Source organism: Rattus norvegicus, chromosome 13 (genome assembly GCF_021556685.1).
Source record: "Rattus norvegicus strain SHRSP/BbbUtx chromosome 13, alternate assembly SHRSP_T2T, whole genome shotgun sequence".
Classification (NCBI taxonomy): Eukaryota; Metazoa; Chordata; class Mammalia; order Rodentia; family Muridae; genus Rattus; species Rattus norvegicus.
Genome location: NC_141546.1, coordinates 106,543,509 through 106,558,041, shown reverse-complemented (window position 1 = coordinate 106,558,041; position 14,533 = coordinate 106,543,509). Strand labels below are relative to the sequence as shown.

At 47.6% G+C, this 14,533-nt stretch overlaps 1 protein-coding gene across 4 annotated transcripts in view; it reads right to left on the bottom strand.

Annotated features, from left to right (window-relative positions):
• Positions 1 to 14,533, bottom strand: part of Kcnh1 (potassium voltage-gated channel subfamily H member 1) — a 302,521-nt gene that overhangs the window by 58,922 nt on the left and 229,066 nt on the right. For all 4 annotated transcript variants that reach the window (XR_015635384.1, XM_087581588.1, NM_031742.3 and 1 more), the window contains one exon: positions 13,387 to 13,583. Coding sequence is in view for 3 of the 4 variants with exons in the window: in XM_087581588.1 (XP_087437714.1) it covers positions 13,387 to 13,583 (197 nt within the window). In the remaining variant the exon portion in view is untranslated. The remainder of the gene's footprint in view (positions 1 to 13,386; positions 13,584 to 14,533) is intronic.

Below are 14,533 nucleotides of genomic sequence, written 5' to 3'. Positions count from 1 at the left end.
TCATGCTCATTACCTTATGCTCACGAGGTCCTTGAAGACATGGCCTCTGTGAGGCTCTCAAGATGGCCCCCTCTTTGAGTTGCTCCAAAGACTGATGCTCTATCAGAACAAGGAGAGGGAGATTTTCTGCACAGACAAGGGGCTGAGGGGCATCTGAATATTAACAGACACAAGCCAATGACAGCCAGAAGCCATCTGAGGCTGGTATGGTCCTTTCCTACAGGCCAAGAAGAAGAATGATCTTACAGATACATTGTTTCCCAACCTCTGGGCTCCAGAGCTGTGAGATAAAAATACTTGCTACTTAAAGCCACAAAGTTTGTGACAATGTGTTATGGTAACCACAAGGCACTAACCCATTAGGAGATCCCCACCTGACTGTATCGAGGGTCATGGTATCACAGTGTCACTTTCTAGATGTTTCTTATGTGATTCACCCATGAGAAGCCTGAGAATCCCAGGAAATGCAGGATGCGCACAAATACTTGGAGAGCCGTACATGGCCACTGGAAACTAAGGGAGTCACCTGAGCCTCAAGGTTCAGATGACACTGGTAACCCAGAGTCAGCGGTCCCACAGGATGACCTTAGTCACTTCGAAGGGGAAGCAGGGTCTGCCATGAAGAAGTTCAGACTCATAGCCCTCCCCCACCCCATCAATAGGGAGGCATCTCTTGTTGCCTCAATCAAAGCCCCCTGATCTTTAGTGTCCCATGGTCAACTCTGAGAGGTTGTAGACATGATTAATTTTAAACTCCTTGAAGAGTCCCTGGTTTAAGGGGCCCTGGCCCTCAAGTGCCTCCTATACCCATTTCCTATTCTTCTCCACACCCCTCCTGCCCAGTATACTTTATTACCCACAAGTATTAAAGACTTTTGACAAAAGCCAGTGGTCTTGTATGGGAACATTCAGTGTCTATGAAGTGCATGTCCACAAATTGCTAACCACCACATAGCACTTTGCCAATTTTAATATCTTCCCAAAAGAAGGAACAAAGCCTCCCCAGCCAAGCAGAGCTGAGTCCACAATACTAAGCACTAGCAGGGGTAGAAGACACTCGGGGAACTGGCAGCCAGGAGGGGCTGGGTGTGTTCTCCACCCTCCTCCCTGAGTGCAGCTTCTGGGGTAATTCATTTATAGAGAAACACACACACACACACACACACACACACACACACATACAAAGAGAGAGAGAGAAACAGAGAGACAGAGACAGAGACAAAGACAAAGACAAAGGCATAGATAGGGAGGGAGACATACACAGAGAGACAGAGAGACACACAGAGAAAGAGACACAGACAGACACAAACACACAGACACACAAAGAAAGACAAACATACATAGAGACACATGCACAGACACACAGACAGACACATAGACAGATACACACACAGAGACAAACATACACAAACACATTCACAGAGAAAGACAGACAGACACACAGAGGCAGACAGACACACAGAGACAGACAAACATACACAAACACATTCACAGACACAGAGAGAGAAAGACAGGCAGACAGACAGACAGACAGACAGACAGACAGACACACACACACACACACACACACACACACACACACACACACACACACCCCAGAAGCAGTGCTGCCCACAGGGAGGTCAGTGAGCCTAGATAACAAGCAACCATTAAGCCACGGGCATGAGGGCTAAGCACACACAGTGCAGACAGTGCCTGGCTCCATCGACAGAGGGAGGCAGTAGTGGCCAGAGCCCATGCTGTGATCGCAGAGATGCTGCTTAGAGCCAACCATACTGTGACCCTGTGCATCTAGTGCAGCCATGTGCAGGGACAGGGAGGGCAGGAACAAGCCCAGAATGCATGGGGTGTGTGTGTGTGTGTGTGTGTGTGTGTGTGTGTGTGTGTGTGTGTGTGTGTGTGTATGTCTGCTGACAGGTTCACTGGGGCGGTGGAAATGACTGCTGATAGACTCCACGGAGCTCTGCTGCCCATGACCACAGATAATTGGGCCCTGCCTCCAGCTCTAGTCAACAGGCTTAGTGCTGAACACATTCCTATTCAGGTTCCAACCTGAGAGAAATGTCAGAGAGGAATTAGGAGGTGCTTAACACAAAGCCCGGGATGAAGATGCTGGCAGCTCTCCAGCAGCCTCAGCTTGTGTTTCCACAGCCAAACCGAGCTCTGCTGCTGTGCTCTCTGGGCCAGGAGGGGGAGGATCAGGAAAACCTGGATCTGGCATGGGAGTCCTAGCCCAGCTCACAGTCTGGGGTTCGTGAAGGCATCTGCCTCTCTGAGCAAGAAGTTAGGCTGTGCCAAACAGGTAGTTTCTTCTCCAAAACACAGCATGTGCAAAACCCACTCACACTCCCCAAACCCTCCAGGCCTGGGCATCTTTGCTTTTTCTTCTCAAGCTCCCCAACTCCCCCTGAGCTCATATGTCCCTCCGGTCCATTTCTGAAGAAAATGTCCTGAGTCCGAGCCAGTGCTGACTGGATCTAACTGAAGAGCGGCACCCAGCACACTGCCTGAGCTGTTCCATGACCAAACTCCCGTAGGTCCTCCAGCCTGGAATTAGGGCCTCAGGGAAGAAAAGGCTGCCAGTGCCCCGCATGGCTCTGCTAACTGTAGGCAACAGCCTTGCCTTTGTTAAGAGTTCTAACATCCTGTTTCCTCTTGACACACTTTTTTTCCCACTCCACCATCTGCCACAGGTTTATCCCAAGCTTGAAGAAGCTGCTCTTCCTGCTCACAGTGAGGAGAACCCAGCTGAAAGCCTCACTTCCCCAGGTGGTCCCAGAGGGCTCCTGGAATTAGAGTGCAGTCCGACACATCACCCACAGGAGTGAGGTGTGGCTGCAGCATGCAGGATTTTAGATGCCTTATAACGCCAACACGTGACCTCTTTTAAAAAATCTGTACTCCGTGAACCAGAAGTTATCTCCCCATATGGATTAAGCATTTGCAAGGAAGTGTGCCTGGGAAATACAGCAGCACACTTAAGCTGTCCGCAAATAGATCTCTAAGGAATAAGGCACAGTCCTTGTGTGCTGCCTGAAGCAAAGGGGCTTTTTAAAAATTAAATCTGTCATGGAAAATATGCTAGCTCTCATTCCCGTGCATGGCCCAGGAGCAGTAAAAGCTCAGGAAGCCAATGGTTTGGGAGCTGATGGGCTGCTATAATTTTGCCATGTGCCACGGGAATTGGAGAGAACACAGCCAACTTACCCAGCCCCCTGGGAATGTGAGTTCTCCGTCCGTGCTGATCCCCTTGTTATACAGGGAAGAAAGCTATCCCTTAAGAATGCCCTACCTTGAAAGCCTGAGCAGTTCCAATGGAATCTTCAGGCAACTTCTCCTTGGACAAAAGCAGATAGGGAAAGATCTAGACATGCGTTTGGGATGTGTGGAGAGATGTGAAGCTGGCCAGAGGTTTCCCTCTGCAGACTCTCTTGAGTTCTTATTGCTCAGCAAATCGATTTTTATTGTTCTTAGCTCAGCACATCCAGACAAATACATGATCATTAACCACTGATACTGAACCAGCCACCTGGCAATGAGGTAGCCGTCAGGGGTACCCAGAAGGGTACAGGTTTGTCTCCAGGTGGGTGAACTGATGTCTCTTATCAGTAGCCACCTAAAGCTTTCCCCTCTGCTCCCACGGTTCATGGTTATTAAACCCTCCTCCTTTAAAGGGTTCTTCCTGGGCCTCGCCAGGCTCTCAGCCTCTGCTTGGGTCTTCAGGACTTGGCCAAGCAGTGAATTTCCACTTACGCTGGCATCTAAGCATAAGCTGTCACTCCACTGGCTTCTCATGATGGCCAGAAGCAAATTATATCCCTGATTGTTCCTGCCACAGAAGGCTTCTGTCACCTCTGCATCAGCAGGGTTGAGCCACGAGAAAGAGACTGTGATCAGGATCACCCAGCCTCATTGTGCTTCCCAGCTCGATGGCGTGAACTCGGCATAACCCGCAGGCCCTATCCCTGTCCAGCACCAACACCCGTCAGGCAGCCCTAGCACGTCTGCACTGTGCCCAGATGCACTTAAGTGGTGTCCAGGGACCTGATGCTTGCACAGAGCCTCTCAGGAGATAGCAGGCATGGATGCTACATCCTCCTCACAGCACTGAAGGCCTATAGGTCGGTCAGATCTGTTTCTTAAGATCACAGACCTGTGGTCGCCACTTTGAAGAGGCCAATCCTGATCATTGCCAGATCAGTTCAGATTCAAACTCCAATTAGCTACTCAGTGCAGGGGCCTCTGAATTTATTTAACCCGGGGGCCCCTGAATCTTTAGCACCTTAATGAGATTATGACTTATGCAAACGATTTAGTGCACACTTGGCAGAAAGGCCATTATTATTTGCTGCTAGCTGAGATCCTTGCCTACCTAGGGCCTCTGGAGCAGTGAAGAATCGAGGGATATTACAGGATAAAAGCCAAGCTCCAGAGGGAGAAAGCAGGGAGGTTTCTCTACCGATGCCATCTTGCAGATAAGGTTTTAAATACTCACAGGAACAGGAGGGAGGCATGACACAGATCAGTTTAATTCCTTATAGATGCTTTGATTGTCCCCTCAGTTCTTAATGTTCTAAGTCATCTGGGCAGGGCAGACAAGTAGGTCAAGTAGACAAGGCCTGGCCCCCATGAGATGTCTAGACAGCAAGGGAGACACTCAGTAAGTAGTTAATTAGAAGTATAATGAGAGCGACGCTTCAACATATAAAAGAGACACGTGCTCCACTATGTTCATCGCAGCCTTATTTATAATAGCCAGAAACTGGAAAGAACCCAGATGCCCTTCAACAGAGGAATGGATACAGAAAATGTGGTACATCTACACAATGGAATATTACTCCGCTATCAAAAACAACGAGTTTATGAAATTCGTAGACAAATGGTTGGAACTGGAAAATATCATCCTGAGTGAGCTAACCCAATCACAGAAAGACATACATGGTATGCACTCATTGATAAGTGGCTATTAGCCCAAATGCTTGAATTACCCTAGATCCCTAGAACAAACGAAACTCAAGACGGATGATCAAAATGTGAATGCTTCACTCCTTCTTTAAATGAGGAAAAAGAATACCCTTGGCAGGGAAGGGAGAGGCAAAGATTAAAACAGAGACTGAAGGAACACCCATTCAGAGCCTGCCCCACATGTGGCCCATACATATACAGCCACCCAATTAGACAAGATGGCTGAGGCAAAGAAGTGCAGACCGACAGGAGCCGGATGTAGATCGCTCCTGAGAGACACAGCCAGAATACAGCAAATACAGAGGCGAATGCCAGCAGCAAACCAGTGAACTGAGAATAGGTCCCCCGTTGAAGGAATCAGAGAAAGAACTGGAAGAGCTTGAAGGGGCTCGAGACCCCAAAAGTACAACAATGTCAAACAACCAGAGCTTCCAGGGACTAAGCCACTACCTAAAGACTATACATGGACTGACCCTGGACTCTGACCCCATAGGTAGCAATGAATATCCTAGTAAGAGCACCAGTGGAAGGGGAAGCCCTGGGTCCTGCTAAGACTGAACCCCCAGTGAACTAGACTATGGGGGGAGGGCGGCAATGGGGGGAGGGTTGGGAGGGGAACACCCATAAGGAACGGGAGGGGGGAGGGGGATATTTGCCCGGAAACCGGGAAAGGGAATAACACTTGAAATGTATATAAGAAATACTCAAGTTAATAAAAAAAAATAATACAAAGTCCATTCACAGTGCAAAAAAAAAAAAAAAAAAAGAAGTATAATGAGAGCTACCAAGAGGTGTGTGGTGCTCACTGGATTAAAACACAGCAGGCTTCCCATAGACTGAGATTAAAGAGAAGCCATGGAGCGAGGGTCCTCTGAGTGACTGAAAGCTTCACTCTAGAAGTCTAAGCAAAGAACGTGGCTGTCATGGGACAGCAGTAAAAAGAAAACCAAAGCCAGCAAAATTTATAGTGAACTATGTGACACAGTGACCAAGCTACGATGTGTATAGACACCCATGAGAGACTGGGCACATGACTCCTGATGCAGGTGTTCAAAGTCCCCTTGGAGGGGATGAGCTGCCATTGACTCTATTCATCTGATCTCTTCAAAGGTAGATGCTATTATGAAAGTCACAGGGCAGCCTGGGTTCATTTCACAACTTGACTCTCCACTTCATAGGAGGTGCTCGAATAAAATCTTCTAAGATAGCTGGGAGACATAGAGGATAGGCTCAAAATCATACAGAACAATGTAAGAGTGGATGGAGTACATAGAAACAGGGAGCACTACCACACCAGAGATTTGTCAGAAACACAGAGTGTACCTGGCCCATGGAGAAAGTGACTCGCTAGCAAAGCTTTGAGAGTAGTTGGGAACGTCTTCAGTCTCCTGAAGTTAACGCCTGTGGTCCAGCCGAGGACAGAAATCTCTATAGAGCACTGGCTGATCACTCCTCAGAAATGAAAGAGCTTAGGAACATATAATAGGAGGAAGGGGGCTAAGTGTGGAAGGAGTTCTCAAGGACTGTGTGGGGTGTGTGTGTGTGTCTGTGTGTGTGTGTGCAGTTCCCAAGGACTGTGTGTGTGTATGTGTGTGTGTGTGTGTGTGTGTGCAGTTCTCAAGGACTGTGTGTGGTGTGTGTGTGTATGTGTGTGTGTGTGTGTGTGCAGTTCTCAAGGACTGTGTGTGGTGTGTGTATGTGTGTGTGTGTGTGTGTGTGTGTGTGTGTGTGTGTGTGTGTGCAGTTCCCAAGGACTGTGTGGTTTACATCTTTCAGCTTCCAGATGCTTCTGAGGGAAGACTCACCTCTGAGGGTCAGCCATCCACTCCTACAGAGCTTCTGTGTTAATGAACACACATTTCTCACTTGGTTGTTAAGCTCCTGACCTGGGATTCATTAGTGCACCTGAGAAAACATGACTAAAACATGCTGCTCCCCACAGAGTACATGGGCCTTGGGATCCTCTACACCAGGTCAGATCTTTTCCAATCTGTGGTCAACACAAGTCACATCATGTCAGGTAAACTGACTGGAGTTAAACTCCATGGCCACGGCCCTTGATGCCTCTCCCCCCATGTAGTCCGGGCTGGGAGAAATTCTACCCATGACACAGTTGACAGCACCACCCTTCCGGGAATCTCTCTGAAGGTGCTAGTTGTAGATCCCAAGATCTAGCTTTGGGATGATCTGACCAAGAGATTCTTGGGTATCAGAGTTCAGTTCCTCTAGCCTTTATTCCATTTGTACTTGAGCAGCTGACAGGACACTTGAACTCCTGAACAGCAGTGCACTTGGCTGTAGGTAACATCAATTGCACATCCTAGATTGGTTCCTATCTTCAGCAGTGGCTATGGTAAAAGCAGCACACACATTGATAGCTCGTTGTCAGAGTGCCCTCCTAAGGGATTCATTGTATAAATGAATAAATCCAGGACCAAGGAGTTCAGGGAACTCACCTGCGGTTGCTGAGCAAAGTCAAGCTTTCAACTCATGTACTATAGCTACTGCACTTGCATATTTCAAAGATGTAATCAAAGGTTTAATTTCTTCAAAAGCTCACTGTATATTTTATTGTATGATACGATATTAATTAAGGATATTTTCATGTAAGTATATTTTTGTGTGTTAAACATATGATCCCATGCCGCCTTCCATATGCCCTGCCACCATGCCCTGGAAAGAATGACTTCTACTCTCTTGTCATGTACACATGCATGATTTTGCATTTTTATATAGGAAACTGACTGAGACTAGCTTAAGAAAGACCACATTTTTAGCAACCACTCTCCACTGTCCCCATCTGATTGTTCTGAGCACCAATGGCCCTCGCTCCTATAGATGATGGAAGGAACATCACAGGGCTGTACCGACCACCTGTGAGGAAACATGCGAAGCTCCCCATGTCTCCATCCCACAGTACCATTTGGGGAAGGCAGTATGACCTCCTGGACCAGAAAGAGCCATACTTGTTCAGTGCTCACCAGTCCCTACCCACAGCTAGCAATGGGAGGGCTTAGCCATGAGGTCACGTTTCCTAAATTCACATTCAGTGCAGAACTTCACTGTTTCCTCAGAAGCAGACGGTCCAGCCTGGCCACCGCCCTGTGAACTGACACTGGCATCATGAAGAGTCACCCCTTCGGTTTCCCTGTGACCACTGCAGATTCTATGTTTGCTGGGGTCCTGGCAAGAGCAGGACCCAGGAACGACTGCACAGGTCCTCAGCAGGACCTCTGGTCCTGCTGAGGAGAAAGGAAAGGAGGCGGAGTTTGATTGATATTTGACTGTTTCGCCAAGACTACAACAGTGTCAGTCCCATCCTCAATGCCCTCCGCCACCTCTGATCCCAGCACCATGATTTCATTATCCCTCTGGCTTGACAGTCTAATAGATGATTTTAATTTTACAGAAGCCTTCACTATGGCGGGATGACAGGGAAAGTATTGGCTAGGCAGAGATCATTTAAAAACTCAGGCTGTAACACACCAGTGTTCAACGGGAAAATATGTGCTATTTCTAAGCACCTGGCTTCATGGGCTGTCTTCTTAGCTTACTGGCATCCCACAAGAATAAGGAAGCACAGAGAGGACTTCTCAATACCACCTACGAGCAGAGCTCTCTACAGACCTCTGAGGTTCTGAGTTCTTCTGCAGAGGAAAATGTCTTTTGGTTAAAGTGGGCTAGAAGCATATGCATGGCACTCAAGACTGTTCACCATGGCAACCTCGGCTTTAGAAAGCCCCTGTTTTGAAAGCCCTGGTGATGGGTATCAGCTCCTTCCCAAACACACCAGTTGAGCCTTAATTATGATTTTTTTTTAAAAAAAAATCCCTCCTGGAATAAATTACCATAAGCAAACACTGCAAAAAAGAATACTCCCATACACAATAATATTGGCTTTGAAAAGAAAGCCCTCCACTCAGAGGATGAAAAGCGCCCATCCAATTACCTGCATGCCAATTATCCCTGGCTCTGGCTGCTGGTAATTACCTAATTGCTTGTATGCTGGCATCTTTGAGTTGTGGGACATTTGATCTACTGTCCTAATGATCAATCTCTGAGCACCGAGGGGTGACACCTCTTCCCTACCCATGGGGATGTGGAGCCCACACTCAAATCACTAAGCAAAGAAGCAGATCTGCTCCTAATGCAAGGGGACCAGGCACGATTTCAACCCTTCAAGCCTAGAAATAGAGAAGAGATGGGACAAAGGAGATTACCATGGACAGGGTGCTTCCTGCAGGGATAGGCTATGTTTCCTGTGTTGGGGTTAGAGACATGGTCTCACTAAATCTCCCCAGCTGGCTTCAAACTGAGTCTGTAGCCCCGTTTGTCCTTGAATCTGCAATCTTCACGCCTCTACCAAGTGCTGGAATTCGAGGCATGTGGCCCCATGCCCAGCTTTGCAAAGCCATGTTATACTTCAATGTGCACAAGGCTGTCAGCAACACTGTCTCACGCTGTATCCTCGGCTGGTCTGGAACTGGCCATGCACCCCAAGCTAGACTTGAACTAGCAGCAATCCTCCTGCCTCATCATCTCTCTTTCCAAGTGCTAGAATTACAGATGTGAGCCACTATACCAAAATATTAGTTCCTCTTTACAAATTAAGAAGCACAAGCTTAGGTGTCTAACAGCACCCAGCCAGTCAGCGACAACCCTGAATTCAAATGGGACCTTAGCCCCAACGCAATGGCTTTCTAGTAATGGGTCAGGCCGCTCCCCAGTGCACTGGCTAGAGAGTCAATCTCCATGTGCATCCCTCATACCTCACCACATGGTCTGACAGGTTTCCCTGTTTCTGAGTTCACTGGTGGGAGCAAAGGTCATTGGAGATGCTTAGAAGACCGTCAGGCTAGCCCCTAAGTCAACAAACCTGAAGAGTGCCCAAGGATGGCTCGGTGTCAAAGGCTGGGTACCACGACCCAGGGCTGGATAGCCATGGGTAACACACCATTAGCCACAGGTACACAGACAGGATCAGAGTCTGTCAGTCAGTGTCTGGGTAACCCTGGAAAGGAGCTTCTCTTCCACAGCCTCCTGGTTTACTCCCTTGAGAAGACATAGTGACCTGGTAACACTACTGTAGGCTCTGAGGACTTCAGAGCTGACATAAATCAACACTGGGCCAATGCTGCTGCTCTCACCCTCCTGGAGTTGGCATATCTTACTCTCAGCAGCATGACAACTCTGTCTGCAGAAGGCACCTCAGGGCCTGCAGGAAGATGCTTGCAGGGCCAGCACCCTAGCCAGGATCTGGGCTGATGGTACCACCCTTTCCCAGTCATGACGCTCCATAGGCTGCTCCACTCAGAAGAAACGGGGGTGCTAAGATCCTCCTCACTCTCTGGTGGTGAACCTGTGGCCTCAACACAGCTCCACTGCTATGTCCAGCTCTGCAGAGTAGAAACTCTGAGCAGAGGCAGAAGGCCCCCTCTTCGAAAAGGCACAAGATGATAATGAGTGGGACATTACCCAAAGGAAACAGTAAAAATCAACTTAACCAAGTGTCCTGTGTCCTCAGCTATCATTCAATCTTTTCCATCTTCTAGATGAGGAGTCCTTCTTAGTCCAGAGTTAGAGAAGAAGTAAGCAGCAGAGGCAGGATCCAAATCAGTCTCATTTGTCTCAAAACTCACAAGCAAGAAAATTTACAGAAGGTCAAGGCTGACCGTCCCCTGTCTGGCTCTGAACTGACCTTGCATGACTCTGGAGGACAGAACTGCCTGACAAGACCCTTCCTGGTCCAGACTCTAAAGTAGCTCTGAAGGCAGCAGAATGCTGACCCACCTAGGGTAAAAAGATAAGGTTTAGAATATGGAGAGCAGGGGAAGCAAAGAGGCTTCAGGGATGTTCTGGTCTGGGAGTCATTTGGGCTCTGATTCTTTCATTCCCAACCAGCTCTGTGGCATTTCTGTGGCATGCCTTATCACTGCAGTGTGTGGATGGTGAGGACAAGGAAGAGAGATGGGCTGGATACTGAGGCAGATTCCGGCTCAGAGTTTTTGCTGTGCACTGGAGGAGGGCTATGAGATGAGACAAGTCCCCAGACGGATACCGAAGGCACAGTGTCCTCAGGACTCTTAGCAAATAATTCACTTGATTTTTGCCAAGCTGGAAACAGCCACAAGAATAACTTCACTTTGTCAGAAAAAAAAATGTAGCTAGGAGGATAATTCATGCATGTAACGTTCTCATCGTTGGTGCCCTGTGCAACCATGAATTAATTCACAGAAGGACACAATGGGAGACAATGGGTGCTCCAAAATGACAAGTCTCCTTTTCCAAGAAAAGAACGGCTCTTTACATAAAGGCCGTCACTAAAATTACTCTGGCTTCTATGCTAGACTTAGAGGCACTTGGGATGGGACGGAAGTTCAGGGGTCAAGCAGCTTGGCTCTCCATCAGATGCTTATATTCCTCCCATGATGCTCTGGAGTCGGAAATTAAGGGACTCGCAGGTCCACACACAAGCTCCATCTGCTCTTCTCTGGGGATCTGACACTTAAAAGGATGTTTCTAGACGGTCCACACCTTGGTTCTTGCTCTTCTCCAGAGCTGTCAATCACTCGCTATGCATAAAGACCAGTCTGGCCACTGAGACATTGTTGCTTTTTGTTTTGTTTTTTTTTAAAGACAGATTTACTTGATCCACAATTATTCCAGGATGATTACCCTCCAAATAACTCAAGCTGCATATATTTCAACCCATATCGCCAGCAATGCTGAGAGCTGAGTCTAATCAACTGGCTTTCGTGAATAGAAGGAATAAACTGAAAAATAGGTTTTAGGAGAATCCACTGGCTAAAAGTATCTTCATCAAGCATTTCATGCTCCCAGCCAGCAGACAAGCAAGAAACACTTCCCCAGCAGTGCCCAGTCCTCCCTGGAGGTCACATGGGCAGGTCTGAAATCAAGGAGCTGAAGAACTGTTTATCTCTACCACCTTGTATTGCATGATAGGGAAACAAGCACCCCTGCCCCTCATCATTGAATAGTACATGAGTTGCAGGCATTCTATCTGGTTATGCACTGAAAACATGGGATACTCTGATGCTCCAAGCTCTCTGAGCAGGATCCTCAAAGCAATGAACCAGAGGGACTAGAGCAAGAAGAGACCTACTGTGCAGAGTCAAAGGCTGGCCCTTAACAAAACTTCCTCAAGGGACTCAAGTGCCAAGCTCAGGTTTCTTTCTCTGGACATTGTCAAATGTGCTCCTAGTGGGCTATCTGCTCCTTCCGTTATTCTAGCATAACCTCTACACTTAGCTCATTCCCTGGACATGGCTTCTCTGGCTCTCCCTTAGGTACCCTCTCCTACATTCTTGTTGCACTTTGGGGGCATCATGATCACTGTAGTAGCCGCATGAACTGCCATTAGCCTTCCCATACAGCACTTCTTTTAGGTTTGGTCCCCTGAAGGGAGGGCATCTTTGGTTTGCTTTGCCCTGTCCAGTTCATCTGATACCAGGAGAGACCTAGTGAGGCAATGAACCTTTTGGAGTCTGGACAGCTAGCAGGAGTTGTCACACATAGGCAGGAAGATTCTCAGCATAAACCAGACATGCATCTAGACTGGGGACCAGGACTATGAAAGGCAGGACAGTGGGACAGGTATGAAGTCACTGCACAGGAAACTTGTGAGATCCTTCCAAAGGCACCCTCTTGGCCTGGAGTAACCATGCTAGTGTTTAACCGGAAATGGTGGCTGAAGTAGAAGAAAATCAGTCAGTCATGAGGCAGGTATGGGCCTTGGCAGACTGAGGGAGGGGCTTGAATGTTTGGGACTGCACAGTAAGATCTTGACTTAAAAGAAAAAAGTCATGAGAAACTAAAGACTGCATGGAAAACAGACAGAAAGATAGAAAACCTCAGACAACCTTTATGCCAGCTTCAGGGAACACATTTCCTTAAGACTCATTCCTCAAGTAACTGGTTGGCTACGAAACTTCTGCTTGACAACCAAATTCCACAGGTTCCTTTGCTGAACTCAAAATTTCACGCTTTCGTGTCTTTTCATACAGTGTCATCACTAGCCGGTTGCATAGACCACTCTACAGGTCCCAGGCACTGCACTGGGGGTGCAGTGGATATTGGTCAGGTGGCTCCATGTGGCCATTCTATACGTCCCCATTTTATCCATCTTTCCAAAATGCTGAAAAGTCCAAGGGGTGCTAGGAACCCACAGACTGACACAACAAAGCCTCTCTAAACCAAGCCTGATCCACCTTCTAGTTCTAGTTCTAGGACTTGCCTTCCTCTCCACTGTACAGCAAAAGCTCTAACAAAGCAGGCAACACACAGGACTGCCTCAGAGTATTCTCCTCCACTTAAATAAAAAGTTAGCAGATTTTCCCAGCCACAGCAATTACCCAAAGTGCACAGGAAAAAGCTTAGAAAGAATCGAAGCCACAAGCTCACCCTCTTCCTCAGATTGTAGGTGAGAATCAGGTTCCGGGAGAAGGAGTGGGAGAAGGCTGTGTAGAATTCTAGCACTTTCTGCAGGGCATCCCTCTTGATCACGTGCAGGTCACAGTAGGTCAAGGCCCGGACATTAGCGCAGGACTGTGCAAGGGTAGCCTCCTTCCAGAAAACATCCCCAAACACATCTCCTTTCCCTGAGGAGAGAGAGAGTTGTCATGAGCACAATGATAGTTGGGATGAATCTATAGTCACCGGTAGCCTTCAGGTTGTGCTCTGAGAAAACAAAAGGAGTCATAATTTGAACCCTAATAACATGCAACTCAGGAACCTTTAAGATAGCACAAATGCGTGCTAATGCCACCTTGCTGCAAGGGTGGTGCTGGTCCCCTAGAAAGCCATCACCTTATTAGTCTGTTGACACCTCATTTCCCCATAGACCACTCATAACCTGTGATTACTGTGTGGCTTATGTGTCTTTGCACATAAGAGCTGTATGCCCTAGTCCCCTCAGAGCACAACACCTTATTTGTTGTGTAGGAATTTCTACACAACAATCTGAACTATTCGATCTTGGGAGGGAAACTCCTTAAGACTTAGGAAGCCTTAAAGTAACTCACAAGTCTCAGAAACTCCCTGAAACTTATCAGATTCACAAGGTTCCTCCTTTTTCAGGTTATAGAAGCAGTAAAGACTGCTAAAAGGAGGGAGCTCTCTAGCCTGCAATCTTTCTGACAGTCAAGCGCAGAGCTCAGGGTTGTCGTGTTCATGAGTTGTTGCCCATGTTGGGGTGGGCTTAGGTGGTATATCTGCCTCTGAGCTATAAGTGTTTATGTAACTACTCTTCATTCACACTCCCATGATACCTGCAACAAATTCATTCAGCAAGTTGGGATTTGGAGGTATTACTTCGATCTTTCTTCAGTTCTTTCTTTGAAATAGAGATTTACTAGTCAGGCAACAGAACTAGTAGTAGGAGCTTGGTTGATACTGGTAGGCAAAGAGGAAGTGAGGGCTGAAGTGAGCCACAGGTCTACATCTGTGTGTTTGAGAGGTGAGTAGATATTCTCCACAGATTCGGTGTGTGTTTGTGTGTAGACATCTCAGGAACTGAAGAAAAGGGAAGCTGCATCTGAGACTGTCTACC